Source organism: Branchiostoma lanceolatum, chromosome 12 (assembly GCF_035083965.1).
Source record: "Branchiostoma lanceolatum isolate klBraLanc5 chromosome 12, klBraLanc5.hap2, whole genome shotgun sequence".
Classification (NCBI taxonomy): domain Eukaryota; kingdom Metazoa; phylum Chordata; class Leptocardii; order Amphioxiformes; family Branchiostomatidae; genus Branchiostoma; species Branchiostoma lanceolatum.
Window position 1 is genome coordinate 11,286,612 of NC_089733.1, and position 20,976 is coordinate 11,307,587.

At 40.6% G+C, this 20,976-nt stretch overlaps 1 protein-coding gene across 20 annotated transcripts in view; it reads right to left on the bottom strand.

Moving 5' to 3' along the window:
• LOC136445518 (cAMP-regulated phosphoprotein 21-like) overlaps positions 1–20,976 on the bottom strand; it is a 98,422-nt gene that overhangs the window by 20,005 nt on the left and 57,441 nt on the right. For 17 of the 20 annotated variants that reach the window (XM_066443555.1, XM_066443568.1, XM_066443567.1 and 14 more), the window contains 6 exons: positions 9,299–9,494; positions 4,261–4,474; positions 2,196–2,336; positions 949–1,041; positions 395–491; positions 61–145 (listed from right to left, as the gene is read on the bottom strand). In XM_066443555.1, the coding sequence (XP_066299652.1) occupies positions 61–145; positions 395–491; positions 949–1,041; positions 2,196–2,336; positions 4,261–4,452 (608 nt within the window). In that variant the 5' untranslated portion in view covers positions 4,453–4,474; positions 9,299–9,494. Of the gene's footprint in view, positions 1–60; positions 146–394; positions 492–948; positions 1,042–2,195; positions 2,337–4,260; positions 4,475–9,298; positions 9,495–11,649; positions 11,759–14,277; positions 14,315–20,976 lie in introns of those variants that run through there. The other 3 variants (XM_066443557.1, XM_066443556.1, XM_066443570.1) reach the window with 3 other exon arrangements.

A 20,976-nucleotide genomic window follows, 5' to 3' on the forward strand; every position in this document is an offset into this window, starting at 1 on the left:
CATTTTTAAAAAATACTTTTAATCACTAATTTGAAAGTATTCTATGTACAATTGACTGACCTAGGGTTATTTTTGAGAGTATCTACAATAAACTGGTGCAGGTCCACTCCTGTGAAATCTGTGTACTCCTTATCTTGACTGGAATCTGTAGAGAAAAGAAAAATGATTCAACACTTAGGCCACGTTGATTTGATTACTAAACTCGAGTTTGGTATACCAAACAATAAATTCCTCATTTTTGTTCTTTCACATCTTCTTCTTTGACTTTGGAACTGACTTTAGCATCTGTTTTCCCGAAATATTTTTTTGGGGCAATTTACAGCATATATTTCCTAATTTTGCAACCCAAGAACTTTTGAAGGCATGCGTAATAGGTTAGAAAAAACAGGTCTACCTCTTGAAAGGCTGGCTGTACTTCTGGGCGTGGTCAGCCCACTACAGGCACTGTCTCCGCTCTCCTGGGACTTCAGCTCCTTTGTAGGGGACTGTTTCTGTAGTAGGACACAAAAGAAAACATCAGTAGGAGACCTATTACAATACTTGTAGGGGACTGTTTCTGTGGTGGGATACAAGACAAAACACCTGTCGGAGACCTCCCAATATTTGGGGATGTTGCGCCTGACCATTAGATTAATTCTGCAAGGAAATATACCCCCACAAAAGAAGCACAATGCTTTCAAATGCATGTTGAATGTTGTAATCAAGGTAAGTCCACCAGTCGCATTGCAATGAACATGGCAGTTTGAACCTAGCGCCACTGCACTTGAAAAAAGGTTGTTTGAGAAGCAGAAAAGCATACATTATGATAATTGGCAATTGTACGTAATCACAATGATTATGCACTGTTTGCTTTTCAAAAGAATGCTTTTAACGTGCCACAGTTCCAGGTTCCAACTAGACTACCGTGGAAACAAAAACCTTTTTAGCAGTATCTCCAAGGTCTCTCACCTGTTCAACTGTGGGAGGGTCGGGGGTCGCAGGGGGTGAGGTGTCATCGTGGACGGCACGACTTCTCACCAAGAGCTTTATCTTTGGGTGAGCCTGGAAAGACAACAGCATACATTTATTTGTTTGTGTCGAAGTTGGGACATAAAAGTCTCAGCCTCAAATCTGTATCTATATAGCCGGCATAACCGCCCTTCGGCATAACCCACCAGCTTTGCAGACACACGGTGCGACAGCAGCTGGTTATATTACACTGAACGACCTGTCACACCTAACCTTTGCACATCTGACTGCAAGCGTTGTTTAAAGCTATCTCTATTGTGCAGTGAGAACGCTGTTACTGTACTTGACTTACTGTACAAGAATGAGCCACAACAGTGACAACTCCATGCAACATGTTTTAAATGTGACCAAATCTCCCATATTATATATATGCAAACTATGATGTCCCAAATATGCAAATTAGACAGCATAGAGCAGCAGTAAGTCCATAAGCTCAGAATGCATCTAAATGTTGACAGAAATGATGCACATCCTCCAGTGATGCAAGAATAATTCCCTTTAAACTCTGGAAAGGTGACAGGTCAAGGCTGAAAAAAAAAGTCTTAGTGATTCACGCAAGCCTGAACTCCTCTACTGTATAATTACTAATTTGTTCTCCAAGTAGCCTACATGTATATGTCCTACAGCACACACACTCACAGATCATTCCCTTGGTCCCGGCCCTTCCACGGGTCGCATCACTGTTTGATATGTCCCATGGTCGGGCCGTTACTTCGGGCGATACGGAATAGGCCATGTTGTATTCTATATCTAAATCATACCCAGACCTCAATAACCTTCGATACAGGTGTTCGGAACTTCGGTACGTTCTTTCCTAGTTTGATTTAAACGATTTGAACTCGCTTCGAGTGCGTCAGTTGCGCCGCTGTCGAAAATTTGAATACCAGATTTGGACACTGGAATCGATGTTGTTAGAATTTTTTTGTTTGAGGACACAAAACTCTCTGAAATTCTGGAGCATTTTACATTGAAATGTATGTTTTTTGGGTGGGTATGACATAAATAAAATACAACACGGTAAATTCTGAATCACCCACGGTCCCGGCCCTCCCGCTGGTTGGTACCTTGGGCAATACGAAATGTAACACCGTGTTGTATTCTATATTTACCAACACAGATGAACTTTCATGCTAGGCTGGATTTCTGGCTACATCCCCCTCCACACACACACAGGCAGCAATACAAACCTTTCCCTTCCCCCTCCCTCTCTCAGATGACATCCGCGCGTCGCCACGATGGTCGGACCTGGCGGCCTTCTCGTAGCGCCGCCCGCCGGGCTCCTCCGACTCATCGTCACCATCGTGGTGCTCCTCCACTAGCACTTGGATCTGATTGGTGTTTCCACGGGAACAATCACCGGGGACAACCGTTACCATGGGTACGTATACCACTGATGTTTTATACAATTCAGGAAAACTACAAAAACATACAAGAGGCTTTTCTAATGCTAGCAGAGTTTGAATATGTGTTGTTTTCTAGCTTTTCACGACTGCAATGTGTCGACCGAGTGTCCTTCATTTGGGAAGAGGCATAAAAATAATCGTGACGCAAAGCGGCACTCTGGCATGCCGGCAGAGAGAGTTTTGACGTCAGACTGTCTGAGGAAGGACACAGAGAGAAGAGGAAAGTATGCGGCAACGGCTAAATAAAGGCTGCAGCCTGTTGTGCACCACACATGGTCATATTTAGCACAAATGTAGGGTAGAGGTCAGTGTCTGAGATAACAGCATTCAAATCATCTACAGTTACATGGTTGTAGAAAAAACTCGACTAACAGGACTGTGAGTTTCCCATCATGACAAACAAGGAGACTGAAACAAACTAGACACACCATGCTTTAGCGTCGAAACAAATTTGTCAACGAAAGGCCGGGAAAAGTTGGAGTGAGTAAAACTGTACTATCAGGCAGCTCATGCAGATGGAAGATACCACCAGTCCAAGTGCTAGGGGGAGGCACAGCTTGTGTTCAGTGGAGCTAATATAATCCTTGCAAGCGAGGACAACAGTACTACAACATCCGCACCCATGCATGCTCACGTGTTTCGTGACATCCGAGAACAAAACCGCGTACATGACAGATTACGCACACATACTGTTGTGAGAATGTAAGTTCTTGTTAGGTGACATAAATGATTGTGCCGGAACAATGATACGTGTCAATGTTAGTGCCAACAGTTAATGGGGGTTATTAAGAAGAAAGAAAAAGCAAACAGCAAATCAAATAAAAGATGAACAAATGTTTTTCTCTGTGCTAATTGTTTGATATCTGATACTGTTTTAACCTTCTCCCTGCTGCCTAACTCTGTAACCAATAGAGAATTGGGTGCCAAATGGCTACTTTAGTGAGCTAAAGGTTAAAACAAAACTGCCACATAATGATCTATACTGGAAAGTACCAGGGAAGAAAATGAAGTTGGTAGATGAAATATTTCTTCTACTTAGCAAGTATGCAATGTACTGGTATCCAATACTTTTAATTGCAATTCAATTTGAATTTTACACACTGTCAGATTAGATAATACAGTACACAGATTGAGATTTCTTTGCAAATTTTTCATATTTTTTGGCATGTAAAATTTCCTTTGCATTTTTTTAAATATTCATACTCTTCTGCAATTGTTTCCAGTTACTGTAAATGTTTACTTACTAGGCAGATTTGGCTTTTTTTAAAAATTAACTCTATTATGAAGACAACATTTCTTGCTAAGACTTTGTGTTTGTTTTGCTGGTAATAAGCCACAAGACCAAAATTTAATCGACAGATTTTAAGTTTCTGAAGATAGGAAACAATGAACTAAGATGGTGCAGTCAGTGATTGAGCAAGTGAGTGATCCTAATGAGCTAGTAATTACATGAGCTAGTGACATTACGTTTTGTGATGATGATTTAGCTATAGAGCATTTTTACCCACTTTACATATCAATGAAGCACTTTACATATCAATGAAGCAGACAGGTGCTGACTGCCATGTTGGTGTGCAGGCACAGCATTTTTTGTATTTGATTTGCAATCTTTAAAAAAAGTATTCGTCTTGAATTTTCTTCTTTGAGCTGTAGACATTTGACTTGGCTTATTTGAGAGGGTCAGAAGATCCTCAAATCTCTGAAAATGCTTGACCAATGTATCACTGAAATGCAAATAGGGACACCAACATGGTGACAGACACAGTGATGACGTCATGTGAAAATGCTCTATACATGTAAGATCCACAGTGCAAAATGATTTGCATACTCGTGCTAAAAATTTGCATACTTGTGATCCGTCCTTTGGCGTTGTAGCGCCCTCTTGGCTGCTCTCACGGGACAGGGAACCTTGTCTGGAGCTGGGTTGGTCACTCGTGGTCTCGGCTGTCTCCCCCTCTGCAGGGATAGTGGTCGGGTCCACTGCGACCTCTGGGTCGGAGGTCACACTCACGGACAGAGAAGGTGACTCGGCTTTCTCCATCGTGACTTGTGGTGAAGGGCAACTGAAGGACATTTGAAGGAATAAAAACTTTGTTTTCTATGAAGGCCTCATAAATTTAACCCTCTCCCTGCTGCCAACTGCGTACTAATCAATACGAATTTGGTGCCAAATGGCTGCCTTATTAGGAAGAAGGTTAATTAGTGAGTTAACTACACAAACACCCATGAGTTTTGGACAATAATGATTACATACTGAACAACAAAGACTTACTCCTATGTCTGTGAGGGGTTCCTAGCTATGCGATGGTTCTCAGCTACAGTGGGGTCTTCGGGTTATGCATCAAACCCCGCGTGTATCCCCGCGGGTTTCTGCGTGTATCCCCGCGGGTTTCTGCGTGTATCCCCGCGGGTTTTTGCGTGTATCCCCGCGGGTTTTTGCGTGTATCCCCGCGGGGTTTTGCGTGTACCCCCGCGGGTTTTTGTGTGTATACCCGCGGGGTTTTGCGTGTATCCCCGCGGGCCGTCGGTCTGTCCCGCAGCCCGATCTGCAGTGTGAGACCTTCAGTCTAGAACGCACCAGCGCCGCTTTGTACCACGTTGTTTCGGGTAGATTTTGCAACTATTTTCACGAGCGGACTCTAGAGCAGATTGACAGCCGACTCTGCAGCACATACGGTAAAAATAACAGAACAAATAAACACTAGTGGCGTTATTCCACCAAGATGTATTTTTTTATATATCATAAAAAGGTATTAACACCGCAAATCATGACGTGTCCGATGATGCGACGCGGACGCCTCGATGCCGCGGCTAGCGTCAGGGCCACCCAAAGAAGATGGCATCCGTGGTAGCGGTATTATGTACTTGTACTCATAATGAATAGTGTACGTTTAATCATTGTAGACGCTACTGTAAATAGAATAATTTGTGTTTGTCTGGTAATCTTCCGGCAAAGATAAACTATCTTAGCATAACAATAACAAATTCGAGCTCCGAACAAAATGCTATCGGAATGATCGTCAGGGAATGACCCGTACGGCTCCTGTAGTTGTGCAAAGTCCTGGAGGTCCCACTACCAGGTACACAAGGCACACGGCACGGGAGAGGCATGTCTATTTGACAAGCGTCGACCTGCAGTTATCTTCCTTCGGGCTGTGTTCGAGCTTGAAGCTCCGTACCGCGTGATCGTGGGAACCCGCTTCCGCATTGAAAACTGGAACGTGACCTGTTTATGCAAATTTGGAGGCTCCTAAAGTTTGACGCACGACGCGCAAACACCATGGCATGGGGCATGTTCCTTTGTCATGTTGGCGTCATGTTGTCGAATTAAGGATTTCTAGTGCAAACATGAGATCTGCATCATTGCGGTCGGAAATAGATAGATATGATGGTCTTTTTACGCGTGTACTGAGTATGTAACTTGTTCAGATACCAGTGGAATAATTTGTATCAAAAATTGAACCTCCCGAATTTGTAACTTGAACTGGTCTTGTCCAGACCCCAGGTAGATTCGTGCACGGCTCAGTTTGATTGACACATGGGCGGCGAGGCGCGGTTTCTTTGACGGCATGTTTTCAAAGAAGCGGACCGCGCTGATTGTAATAGCATTCTGAACGTTGTTTTTTTCTTCTCCGCCCTGTGTTGACATGTACTTATTTTTTCATTGTTTGTTCTATTATATTCTATAAACAGTTTCGGAGAAATCGAAATTTATCTTGGTGTGGGTGTAAATGATCCACGCGATCTGAGTACTAGTATATGTGGTAATATTGTCGTATGAATCCCGTACTATATTGAAATGCTTTAATTTTTAGTTATTGTTTTCTTTTTCAGATAAAATTTCCCCGGAAGTTTGGAGGCACGCTTTTAACTGTGTGATACTATTCGCCGAATTGGACCATCGCCGAACTATTTTACCAGTTATTTTGTGTGGAATTGTCTTTTTTTCATGGTTTTTGACTTTGACTGTTTATTATAAACGGAACTATTTCAACATCCAACTAACAGCTATTCACTAACACGTTCATGTTCTTTGAATTATTACTAACATACGTTAAGTAACCTACCGTCTGTCGTAATTATCAAACCAAACTAATCACGACTAAAAGCTAATGTTACTTCTGTAGTAACTTACCAAAAATGAGCAATTAGTTACAACTGAAATGTTGAACCAAGGATGTTATAAACTTGGTCGAGCTAGTACCCGAAGGGTCCAAAGATTTTGGAGCATACCTCTAGCAGCGCCTTGGCTGTTGTCTCACCAGTCGCAAAAATGTCCCACTCCTGGAACAGTAGCTGCCCAATGATGATCGATGATCCTGGTATAAACTTACCTTCCGTCACCCCTGTATATGCTGTGACGTAGTGTGTACAATGTACATGACATTGTGTTGTTGACAAACAAACCAAGCACAAGTGAAGAGGAAACATCCTTCAAAAACCCATAACAGTTGTCAAACATGTTAGAAAGTTTACATAGTAGAAGTTTAATGTTAGTTACGTTAAGTACAAGCGCCAACACAATTTGAACAGATATGCAACGGAACTTTGAAAGGAAAACAACATTTGTGTTTTGTGTCTGTTTCATACCATCATTTTGAAATCAAGAAATGATGATAAATATTTCAGCAATCATTGCTTTCTATCTGTACTTGATGTGATCAAGACGTCTAAAATCGTCGAAACGCCTAATGTATTCCCTGTGGAATGGTTGAGTCGATCCGATGACCATGAACGGCCCACAAGAGCTCCGACGGAAACAGGTAGGTCTTGTTGATCGCCCAGATGCACTCTCGACGGCCCAAGAGCTCCGACGGAAACAGGTAGGTCTTGTTGATCGCCCAGATGCACTCTCGACGGCCCAAGAGCTCCGACGGAAACAGGTAGGTCTTGTTGGTCGCCCAGCTGCATCCTCGACGACCAGCAGTGTAATTCCACGGAAGCCGGCAGATGGAAACTTGAATCATAGCTTAGAAAAGTAGCTACTGATGTCTATTCATTCACTATATTGTTGTATTCGTATTAACTTAATTAATCATAAGGCCTGATAGCGTATAGCCTTCATCAACTTAAATAACTTATCCATAAATATATACTCCAGTAACTCCCGCCATTTGTATTCATTTCGCAGTCAAAAATCCTTGATCAGAAATTTTCTAACTTACTTATACTATCGCATAGCCCACGATAGAGACATTTTGCACGTCTGTATTGACTTTGATAATAGACATCCGTCCGACCCGATAAATAGGACCGACATGTGTACTGTCAATCACAACCATAGCAACAGCCAGGCTGGGGGGACTGACTCTACTGTCGCAGTGGATGAGATTCGTTGTTTACTTTTCTAAATCAACTAGGCATAGGGTACAATAACATTCCTGTTTTATCAATACTCTTTATTATTACTTATCTTTATTACTTATCGATATGTTACACACACTCTTCGCTATTGATCATGAGTCAGCACGTGTGTACGAAGACCCGCCGGCGCCCTGTGTCAAATTACTGAAGTTTCAGCCGGCGGACACAGGCAAGCGCAGGCCTAAAACCTTGAGATTCGAAAATCCAACTTTTGGTCGATCAACTAGTATTCTATTTCTGTCAAAACTATTTTTGAATGGAACCGATACAAAATTACAATGCTCGTATCGATGCTTGTGAAAATTCGAAAATATCAGGCTGGGATCTACAGGGGCGTGTTTGACTCCTTCTCGTCGGCGTGCGAGTTTTTACAGGTGATTAAAGGGAGTTGTTCATTACTGCATAAAATGACCGTCTTGGGCGGCAAGTGCAAGACAGAAATCGATCTCGGTAAAATCTGATATTTTTCTGCTATAAAGTATAATATGATCTCTTACCAGCCTACGTTGATCCGTATAAGGGGGGAAAGTTTACATTGGAATCTCCTAATTGGCATGACGATTTTGCGGCGTCAAAATCAAGAACGGATCAATATCCTTGACCATGATGCCATTTTCGCTCAGACAAAACCTTTAGTAAATGCCAATCTAACAAGTCTGGTCGTCGTAGAGCAATGAAAGTCCCACCCAGTCTGTGACCGGGATCAGGAGCCCGAAACGCAGTGATAAAACTATTAAAAGTGTCCGAGGTCGGCAACGAAATCTACGCTGAAACAAAATCAATTAGTCTTCAACATGTATGACTCAAAATCTGATTATTGCCAATCTCTTATTTGTCTTTCTTTTTTAGAACCGCGAACGTAAACACCATCGTCCCGCCGCACTATGTCAACGCAAGCTGCGTAACCAACTTTTTTGGGGGTCAACAACCTCATGCGCACCGCTTGGAAAAAAAAGGAAACTGGCTTCTTCCGATCAATCACTCACTGTATCCATAAAATGTCCTTGCCGTATCCAACGTTACTGTTGTGAAATGGACGCTCTAATCAGTTATTACGGTACGGACACGCAAGCTCATTATAAACCGGTACCGAAATCTCCGTAATGAAGTGTCCACCGGCCCCAAAAAATTGTCGCCGTGAAATGTGACCGATGTACACAGAATACAAATGGCCGCGAGGGATTCCATCGGCGCTCAACAGATCGTCCGTGAGTTCGGAAGCGCCGCTGGCCTGAAGGTCTCACACAACGTTTTCCGCCTTGCGGGTTCCGTGACACAATTTTTGCCCCGCGGGGATACACGCAAAAACCCGCGGGGATACACGCAAAAACCCGCGGGGGTACACGCAAAAACCCGCGGGGATACACGCAAAAACCCGCGGGGCATTGATGCATAACCCGAAAGCCCCACTGTATGGGCCGGGATGGTCTGTTTTCTCAGTCAAAGCCTTTCTAAAAGTATTACGATAAAAAATGACGAAGATGACAGTACCTCACACAACAAAAGTAAACGAAGACTCCTACCTCTGTGAGGGGTTCCTAGCTATGCGATGGTTCAGAGCCTGTTTGCACAGTGCAGCATGTTGGGGAGAAGTTTTAAGGCAACCCAGTTGTAGTGAGCACTAGTGAGCGGAGCCGGCTCTGTGGTTCAAGACTGTGAAGGCATCCATGGCTGTTCCTCAGTCCCTGGCTTTACTGGTTCCCCATCACAAACAATGGCCTACAAGGAAGAAAAGGAACATTTGTAGGTAAACAACCGGTAAAATGAAAGTCTGTACAATTCTCTGTGAATCGAAGGCATCTATGCCTCAGTCCCTGGCTTCACTGGTTCCCCATCACGAACAACGGCCTACAAGAAAGAAAAGGAACATTTGTACTAGGTAAACAACCGGTAAAATGAAAGTCAATACAATTCTCTATGGTTTGAAGGCATCCATGGCTGTACCTCAGTCCCTGGCTTCACTGGTCACGAACAACAGCCTAAAAGAAAAGGAATATCTCTAGCTTAGGAACAAGCTACATGTACAGTAGAATCAAAGTCTATGATTACATGCTCTGTCGTTTGTGACTGTGAAGGTATCCCTGGCTGTACCTCAGTCGTCTTTCGGTATTAATCATTTTCACAAAAGTCAAGCGAGGAAATAGGTGTGCCTTTCCCACAGGTACAACATCGGGACCTGCTAGAGATTCAAACCCATAGCGTCTAGATTCAGAGATGCAATCCCTTTAGAAGTCAACAGCCCTTACCAGCTTGCAAGCTTCCTAGGTTATGAAGAACATTGTAATCATTGAACTACACCTGATGAAACAATTAACGAGTATACTGTACTGTGTAGATAAAACTCAGTTCTCTATCATAAGCCAGACGTTGGCTCAAGATGGGAAGATAAGAGAAATGACGGCATTTTGACGTCAATAACTCACCCCCCCTCTATGACGCAGCTGCTGCCATACTAAAGCCCTATTAGTGAACATCAAGCACCCAGAAAGCCCAATTTATCCCCCCTTAACAGAGTCAGGAATGAAAACTCCACCAAAGTGCACGTTTAACTTTTGAGGTCATCCCATGGAGAGCAAATCATGCTGAAAAACGACAGCATTTTGACGTCAGAGGAGTGATGAAGTGTAACATCGTGTTCGGATGGAGTCCATTAATAATACGCCATCACGCACTCAAACACACTCTTCACACCGTTTAGCGTCACAGACGTGCGTTAGCTATAGGTTATGAGCGAGTACTGGAGACAAACTCGCTGAGCTGTTTTATGATTTCTCACCGGCCATACCAACTCATTTCCTTGGTTCCATTTCAGTTTTATAATAATCACAGCTAGTTAACACGAACGAAACTCAACATTAAAGAAAGGCATACGTCTCTGAGAAAGTAATCTTTCAGGTCACAGAAAGATATCTAGCAATAAATCAGGATGAAAATGAAAACTTACTACTAATAGATCTTACTCGTTGTTTCTCGATTTGAAAAAATAATTACGCTAAACAACACTGACTGTGAGCAAGTACTGATGACAAAATCTAGGGCTGTTTCGCCATTTCTCACAGAACATAGATTCTACCAATTACGTCCAGTATATAAACCTGACTCATAATTATTCAAGAGTTAATGTTATAACTGTTATGGCTGCATATTTTATATACTGGGCTAATCACATGCTCATACAGATACTTCAGTTTGAAAATTTTAAACTAGATAAAGCTTATAATTTCATATACTTAAGATATTTTTCAGATCATCTAATCATTATTTTCGGTATATACATGTATATAAGGAACTAAGTAAAACAATTATGCCATAATTTCTACATCAATGCAAGATGTATATCATCAGCATTTTCCACACTAACCACAATTGATTGCAGCCTCTAATTGTTATGGGTGTAGATCATTTCAGATTAGATAGCTATCTATTTAATCATCTAACAATATTTTGGTTTGAAAACTTAATAAAGCTCATACTTCTAATGCTACATCATTGCAAGAATGCTAAAACGAGGCACAAAATCCTTCAGTATTTTCCACACTATTCTATCTAACGATTATTGCTATGGGTACAGCTAATGATAACAATCCAGATAATTTGATTTAAGAAACTAAGCAAATCTTGTACTTCCAAAACCATAATTCGTACATTGACGCAAGAAATAAAGATCCACAACACTAACACAGGCTAAGCTGAAAAAAACCCCCGTACAGCTAATAATTAATAACAATCCAGAATATTTTGATTTTAGAAACTAGGTATTAATACTTCCAATAACATAATTCGTACATATATGCAACAAATCTAGATCCACAACACTAACACAGGCTGAGCTGAAAAAAACGATGACTGCATCATCGGTATTTTCCACACTAACCCTTCCACCCCGCTTCGCTGCTTATACAAGCCGTGATGACGTCAGAGCTGTCAGTGGCTGAGAGATGAGCGCATCCGCTAATCCCCCGCGGACTAGGTCATATGCGGGTCGTGATTTGGAATATGAATGAAATAACCTCCCCTCCATTTTTATGTCCGCCTTGACGTCAAGAACAACGTAATGTATCCACGGGGCATGTCCCCGCTTCCAAAAATGGACAGCGAAAAGTGATCCCCATAGCTTGAGAATAACTGACATAGCAGAGAAGAAGCCATTGCCTGATGCTGGAAGGGGCAAATTACTCTAAATTAAACCAAAACCTTCTCAATACACAAAACATAAAATGTATCATATCTTTGATACATTATGTGAAAAAAACATAGTTTACACTATACCATAATATTCTTTAACGCATAAACATTGTAAGATGCGGTCAACCAGCAGCCCCTTGGAAAAAATGTAAACAAGGTCTGGAAGAGGACACCACTTAAACCAAGCTGTGAACATCAGTTAGCAAATTGATGTGTGCTTTACACAGACCTGACAATGACGAAACGACAACAACAGCAAACCCACAGGACCAAAACAAAAACAGTACCATGTCATGAACATCCAGACATAGATTATAACAATCTACAATTTGATTTGAGGAGTTATGTTGAAAACAATGATCATTTAAATAAAAAAGTATAATCATATGCCTTCAAATGTGCACGAGGACACAAAATATGCAATTATCAAAACACTGGTAAAATCGGTATAAAAAGACAAAAGCACTGAAAGCCCAAAGGAAGAATTTCAAGCTCTAAGATTATGTAAAATCTAGTTCTAATATCACATGAAATGTTACTAGTTACAATCAGGTCTATATAAATGCTATATAAAATCATCACACAGTGTAGTGATTTAAAAGAAAATTTTCATTATCAACATACAAAGAAACGTTAGCTACATTAGATCAATAGATAAAATTCCCTGACACTATGAACTCACTGACTCAGACGTGTATCTCCTGATAAATATAGAGCCGGTTTAGTTCCATAAGAACAGCGTAGCAGACGTGGACTGCCAAGGTCAATGCCAACTAGGATGGAGGGTAATTTTAGATGGGCTCTGTTGTATATGTAGCAAGGTCAAGTCCAATACTGTGGGAACATCCCTAATTCTTACATGGTCAGCAGTTGGTACGTCTAACATTGATCGTCAAACTATGTTTGTCGGGATACTGTAGATCCTGAAATTTTTGCGGTGGCTTTATTTGAACGGTTTACACGGTGAACTCTCTACTGCAAATTCAGAATTACTACAAAATTCATATTGAATTACTACAAAATTGAAAATGAGTTTGCAACATATTACTACTAACAGTATACAACAGAATTGTTTCAATTGTGAACTTAAAACAGCCTTCTTTCTCTCCTACTGCAAAATTAAGTCCCCGCAAAAATAGATGAATGCACAGTATTCAAGTATACAGGTTTATGAATATGATTCAAACAGTTACTTAATATGCTTAAAATAATGAATGAGTTCCATCACATAACAAATACTTCCCAGTGTTTGAAGAAATTCTAAAATTGTAACAAAATAACATGAATTTTTCCTGTCTGAATCTGACAATAAAAACAAACCTCCGCCAACATGACCTCAATGAAAAGTGACCTGCAGGCTGTCTTGAGCTTCACATGCATGAAGAAAAGAAGAGCTTAATCTACCACTGAAATCATTATCATAGCATGTCCAGAACACAAGATACCAAACAGGAAGTTCCGCTGGAATACCATAAAAAGGTGCTAGGAGGCCCATTATCGAACTTGACCTTCGTTTTCCTGAGCTCTAACCACCTACCAAGTATCATAGGGATCCATCCATGTCTTCTCAAGTATGAAGAAAACATATAGCCATACACCCACAAACAAACCTTACCAAAAACATAACCTTCTTGGCAAAGGTGCATGTAATAATGGTTAAAGGAAAAAAACAGTTTGAAATGGCAATATTACTAGGTATCATATGTTGGACAATCAAAATGTCCTGTTATGAATACGGACAAGTAATGTATGCTCGTCATTTATACGTCATCTATTTCTGTGTCATGTTGATTCTTGTGGTCGTATCAATTATGTATTCAGCCAGGCTAGGCTAATGCATTACCTGTATCCTGTTGTTTTTTGAAATAGAATTGTGCATAGATCAGTAAAGAACACACACACACAAAACACAAACACAAATACACATTCAAGTTATACTTCTACCTCTTGCTCATATTCTGAAACACCAAAATCTATTAAAAAAAGTCAACCCATTTCTATGAACAAATAAACAAAATCAGATAACATGTTACTTCTTTCTTAATTACCAACTATTCCTGTCTTTAAATTCAAACAGACACTAAAGAAATATGAGTCAGCCAAACAGAAATCCTACCCGGGGTTTCACGCCTTCACAACATGCTAACACTAATTTGTCCATTCACACAACTCCATATCAAAATGCAAAGGAAAATATTAGCAGATCATATGGCTTTGTGATGTCAAAATTGCTCATAGAGACATAAAAATCAATCTTTGGGCTAATGCTAAGGTTGATTATTTCTAAGACTTTCACAAGTTCTAAAAATGTACCTACCTCAGCCAAGGCTTGCCAGTGTAGTGTGGCAATTCTTGTGGCCTTGTGAGTCACGTTTGAGTTCCACCGGGGTTACCCCCTAAATATAGTCGTCCTGTCCTTACAAGGTTATGTAACACAAGCACAACATTTGTCCCCGCAGATTACTGTTTCATGTAACCCTACAATTGATATAAAACTAGCATAACATTTGTCCCCTCAGATTACTGTTTCATGTAGCCCTACACCAAAGGATATCTTGGAATCACCCTATCTCCAAAATAAATCTAGTTTGCTTTGGGTACAGCAATGTTTTCAGTCACAAGAGATATCCTGAAGGCATAGATAACTACATATGTGCCATTACATAACTTTCTTAAGTATCTGGGGCACCTTTGAAGTACTACATCACAGGAATAAATTATGCTTTCATATCAGATGGCACAACATTTCCAAGTCACTGGAGATGCTTAGGAAAAAGAGATGACCACATTTGTACCCTTAAATTACTTCTCTTAATATTCCCCCACACCAGGACATGCATCTAAACCACCACATCAAAGAAACTGGAAGATTTTGTTTCCTAAGATCATAGCATATTTTCGAGTCACAGGAGACTTCTTGGAACCAGAGAAAGCTAGGATCTAATTTGCCCCCTCAGATTACGATCTTGTTCTTCAGACTGACTTGCTTGCCAACTTCTGACCTCATGCATAATACAATTACACAAGTGAACTGTATGTTGCTACAGCCACCTAGAACAGGATAGAACAGATAGGGCCAAGGAAACTGATGTTGTGTTTCTGGTAACTCGACCAACCCTAGCAAAAACCTGCCGACTCGAGCCCTTTCTTGTGTTGACCTCCAGCAACAGAAATAACATTTTTGATCTGACATCTGAGTGATAAATACATAACAGGATTGTTTTCCAGAATTTTCTCCTCATTTCTGTTCCAATAGAAAAGTGATGTACACAGATCCACCAAACCTAGGTCCCATTTATGTTGACAGCTGAAATCCGAAACAAAAGAGATAATCCCTACCTATATGTAGCAACCATAATTTTTTATGACCATGATTGGAAATACAACAATAATTTTCCTAGGCCAAGTTATGAAATTGAGAACAAAAATCATATACCCAGGTACCTGTATACAGTATACATGTAACAGGATAGAGGGGATGAAACCACAACAACATATGATGTAATTGAGCAAGTTTATGTGTGCGCTTCCTGCAGCTGGACTGTTAGCTGTGATTGTATTTTTACGGTGATCTCTCTACAGCAAAATCATGACATCGTAAATATGCATTTCCATTGTATTTCTTCTGTACAACATAATGGTTTCAACCACAGATTTAAAATTCTCTTCCCCTTCTACCACAAAGTCCCTGCAAAAATATAGGACTTTACAGTAGTTTTGTATGCAAGGTACATGAATCAAAATCTGCAATCATATGTTTCTGAGCAGTTAAAAATCATACATTTAAAGAATTTGGTGTTTCAGAATATTGATACCTAATGTATGATTTTTAAAACTGCCCAGAAACATATGATTGCACATTAGGTATCATTTTAGTTATAAATCAATAATGTGTGGTTCTATACTTCAATATTTCTATCATAAATTATTAGCCTCTATACTGTCTACATATTCTACAAGTGTCATAACATTCTATACATTGTAGGCTTTATAGTCCTTCAGAAAATCATTGATATGGTTTTCAAATTTATTTCAATTTATTTCAGTATTGTTCTTTTCATTATACATAAGCTTACCTATTCACCCTTCTACCCAAGAACATTCAAAATAACAGAGTGAACAATTCTACATTCATTCATGTTACCAACCCCATTAATTAATCTGCCTAAATTTGCTGACCCAAAATGAGTGCACTTTGACAAAAGAGGCACAGAAGTACATGTGGCATGATAGCATACTGATGCTCACCCAAAGCAATTCAAACTGCAATACAGAAGCCATTAGAATGGGAATAGGACTTTCCAAGACATGGAATTACCCATTTGTACATTATGTAAGGTAAGACGTAATTAGCATATACATAACAGCTAGACTTTCAGTACCAAGGAAAGTAATAGCTACAACTAGTTTGTCTGCTTGACTACTCTTTGGGCCACAGCAATGCTATTTGTTGGTTTTTGGATGTTATAACAAAAATGCAAGACTGGAAGATCAATATGGAAGCAAACTCTGAGGGGAAGTCTTTGGTAAACTGCAATTCTTACTTTGGAATGTCAATGAACAAAGGAAATAAATTGGCGAAGCTTTAATTTTATCTGCTTAGTCTCAAGGCAGAAACTGTGAAAGGAAGACAAGAAGAAGACAGTTTCATTCACCAGGGTAGATTTGTCCATCAGTCTATCCCTGTCAATCCAGCTTTCTTAGAAAGGGAGAGCAGGCTTTTTTCTAACTAAAAGAGAGTGTACAAGTTATGGTAACATTAAAGAGTATCTTTTTGATAGAAGAAGACCATGATAGGATTTTTCTAGATCTGTTTTGCCATCTTACGAAGAGAGGGAAAGCAAGAGTGAGAGAGCATGAGAAAGAGCATGAGAGAGAGAGAGAGAGAGAGAGAGAGAGGGAGAAAGAGAGAGTGAGAAAGAGATGGAGAGAAAGAGAGGGAGAGAGAGAGAGAGGGGACAGAGGGAGAAATAGATCGAGCGTGCGAGAGAGTGAAAGAGAGAGAGATAGGGACAGAGGTTGAGAGAAGCTTTTTCTTACTAAATGACAGTGGCAACAGAAGTAAAGAGCATCTTTTGACCACCTCATGCACCGAGGAAAGATTCGTCCATCAAGCTGTGTCAGCGATTAATCTGGAGGGAAATTAGGGCAGCCTCAGGTGCGAGGGTTACAGTTATTGCTCTTTTCCCTGACAGGTCTGAGTTGAGCGATGGCCCGCTTCACTCCAACTGGGTCACGCCGAGCCTCGGAATTCATCAGCCTGATCAGGTTCTACAGCTGCTCGTTTGTTTCTTCATCGGGTCTTAGATTGGCGGCGGCAGGAAAGAGGTTTCGCAGAGTAGACATGCACCGAACGTCGGTACACTTTAACGATAGCAGGTCACAAGGTGATTTAAGTCTGATTGGGTTATGAAAAGATCTGGCAAACATTGCCAACGGAATGCCATAGATTGTTTGTCATTTCAACAGTTAACCATTTTCATGAGGAAAGAGTAGGACATGCACAGAACGTCGGTACACTTTAGCGATAGCAGGTCATAAGGTGATTTAAGTCTGATTGGGCTAGGAAAAGACCTGGAAAAGACTGCCCGTTAACGTTAAAACTACCGTCATAGTTTGCTTATCGTTAACAGTTGACCGAGAAAAGGCTTTGACAGAGTAGGACATGCATGGATCTTTGGTGCACATTAGCGATAGCAAGTCACTCGGTTATTCTGAGCTGATTGTCTTAAGAGAAGAACTTCCCTAGATCTTACCTACTATGAGCATATACACGTGGACCTTTGTACTAGCCACCACCAATTTGTTGGACAGCCCTAGCGGTATGTCATTTACAGTGACAAAACAATAGATAAAAAGAAGGCAAGGAATGTCGGTACACTTTAGCAATAGCAGGTCAAACGTCGATTCAAAGCTGATGGCATCAAGAAGAGATCTTGCGTACACTTTCCATGGACAGCTAAAACCACTGCCCTGGTTTGCTTATCATCAACAGTCAACCAACAAAAGGGTTTGACAGAGCTAACTAAAAATAGCCTTCACTTCATTTACATAACAATTCATAGATATTGGTTAAATTCCATGTTAGATTTCAGATCCTTCTTAGTCACTGACGACAGGTAGTTAATGCTATTTGAAACGTCTGAAACTGCATTTACAAATTTATCCAGTTGCTTGAGTAACTGTGCTCTTGCAGATTCTACCTGGATGTCTAATCTTTATCAACGTAATTTACAACATTGTCAAAGATGTGCAGATATATAGCTTGTCTGTTAAGGAGATGCTACCTGAGACGTCTGACCGTTTTCAAATCTATCCAGTTGCTTGAGTAACTGCTATCATGTGTCTCCTACCTACCTACTAGAGATGTATAACCTTCATCGACGTAATTTACGAGATTGTCAATGATGTTCAGATACATAGCTTGTCTGTAAGTGGATGCTACCTGAGACGTCTGACCGTTTTCAAATCTATCCAGTTGCTTGAGTAACTGTTATCTTGCATCCTACCTGGATATCTAACCTTTATCGACATAATTAACAACATTGTCAAAGATGTACAGGAAAAAAGGCATGTCTTTTCCTGTAATGTTCCTGATAGTTCAATCCACATGAAAAATGCATGCATGTTGCTTATGTAAGCACAACCTAATCAATCTTATTAGGCGATACTGACTACTTCTATCGACACGTCCATCAATCAAAATCTAACCAGTCACATCTTGACAAGGAAACTCACAGTTCTACAAATGTCTACCAAACCAAACTTTCCAAAACCATGAGAGCAAATGAGTTAGCTTCTTACCTTTAGGAAAAGAATCAAACTTGAGGAGAAACAGATCTTACTTCAACTGAAAGACACCGACAGTGAACAGAAGTGTGTCAAGGGATTGAAGACAGAACTTCAAACATTACAAGTGTTTCACAGTCCTACAAACAAAATTATATATATCTGAGGTCTCATTTACATAATTCACAAAGTAGGCACAACCTGTTCCAAGAAATGGCTAAGAAATCTCAAAGGAAGACATACCAAACTCTCCCCTCCGTGCAAGAAAAAATCAGAGAGGATTCCAGACTGCAAGTGTCCTTCGTAAGGCTTATATCTGAGTGTTTCTAACACCAACGCCTTGCATCCCACCACACTGACATTTGACTTGACTCCAGCAACACCCACTGAGTAGAGAAAGCTTTGTTGTCTTTGATGAAGCTCCCCCTGTGACTCCTTCTGGCACTGCACCCACCCACAAGTGACCTTTTCACAAAGTTGATGCTCACTCCTTACCAGTTTGACTAAGTGATTCTCGATCAAGGAGAAACCATCAATCTAAAATGTAACTATGTAGTTAAAAATTTGTCTCCCACCCCCACCAATTCTTGACAAGCATTGCAGAAGAAACGACATTCGTGCAAAGTCAATGCTCTTGTCTTTTCTCAAGAGGCTGACTAAGTGTCTTTCCATCTAGAAGAAGAAATGATCAATCTTATAGATGTGAGTATGGAGCTTAAACATCTCCCACCCCCACCAAATTTTTGTTGACAACCATTACAGAAGAAATGACATTTGTGCAAAGTCAACGCCCTCCTGTCTTTGCTTACGACTTTTACTAAGTGGAACTCCATCAACTTGGAAGAGGAACTCCTCAACTCCAAATGTAGTCAAGACATCTTCTATCCCATCAATATTTTCTTACACAAGTATTGCTAAATCTTCTACCCCCATCACAATCTTGTTCAACAAGAAGCGTTATACATAAAAAGACAGCTTCAAGTACATTGTATAAATTATGTAACACCCCACCCACGTGTAATATCCAGACGAAGTTGATGCTCCCATCATTTCTTACGAGCTTGACTAAGTGATTCTCAATCTAGAAGAAATCAACCTTATGTAGGACAGATATCTTCCATCCCATCAAAATTTTCTTTTACAAGCGTTGCTAAATCTTCTACCCCCATCAACATCTTGTTTGACGAGCGTTAAAAAGGAAAAGACAGCTACAAGTACATTGTATATGTAACATCCCACCCACATGTAATCCTGTATCACCTGGATAAAAACTGAATAGACCTCGGTGGGCGTAGGGTGTAGCAGAAATTGTGTTACGTGAAAACGTCCAGCCACCCCACGAGAGATAAAATGACGCTGGGACCTTTACGCCACCCACTCCTCCCATCATCAGCATCACTCCACAGTAGATAACTGTGGACGTCTGATTGTTGATGGGAATGCAGTGCAGATAACATAGGGAAGTGGAGAATCGTGTTCGGGAGTACGCCGCAACCACCCCCTCCCCTCTTGGGGGTAGAGCACGTAATATGTAACAGTTTCAGCGCTGGAAATACAACCTACTGTATATATTCTGGTTAATTGGTGCAGTAGAATTTGAGCTGTGCACTGCCAGGTATTTCTGATGTCTACCCTGTGACCTACATTGTGTAACATGCACTGGTCCATGCCCTTGGTATGTGTGCGTGTGTGTGTGTGTGTGAGTGTGTGTGTGCAAGTAATATTGGAGCTACGTAGGTATTTCTGATATGTAACTGCACCAGGGTTAGAGATACACATGAAAAGTCTGTGACACTATCATCAAAAGAAAAAGAAGCAGTGCAGGTAAAGCTTGTCTCGTGTAGGTAATTTTGAAAGTTACCTGCATCATAATTGCAAACATTTCTTTCTGAAAACTTCATGTAGGTTGTATGTAGCAAAGAAGATAAAGAGATGAAAGAAAATCATGTTTGACAGCAGTCTAAAACCACCCCCACATCTAAATAACTGCAAATGTGCTACGCCATCTGTATCATAGTGTGGGTGGAGGGTAGGAGGAGAAATATACAGTTACAGTCTCATCTCATCTGGATTTGTTATTTCATCTTTCAGCACATAAAATCCCAAATTCAATTTTCTCCAATTTTCCCTAGCTGACGTACTGTCTACTTGAACCTAACTGAGTGGTTCTATGCATGTGGACTTCATAAGATAAAGTGACTCTCTACCCACCTAAGTGTGGAGATAT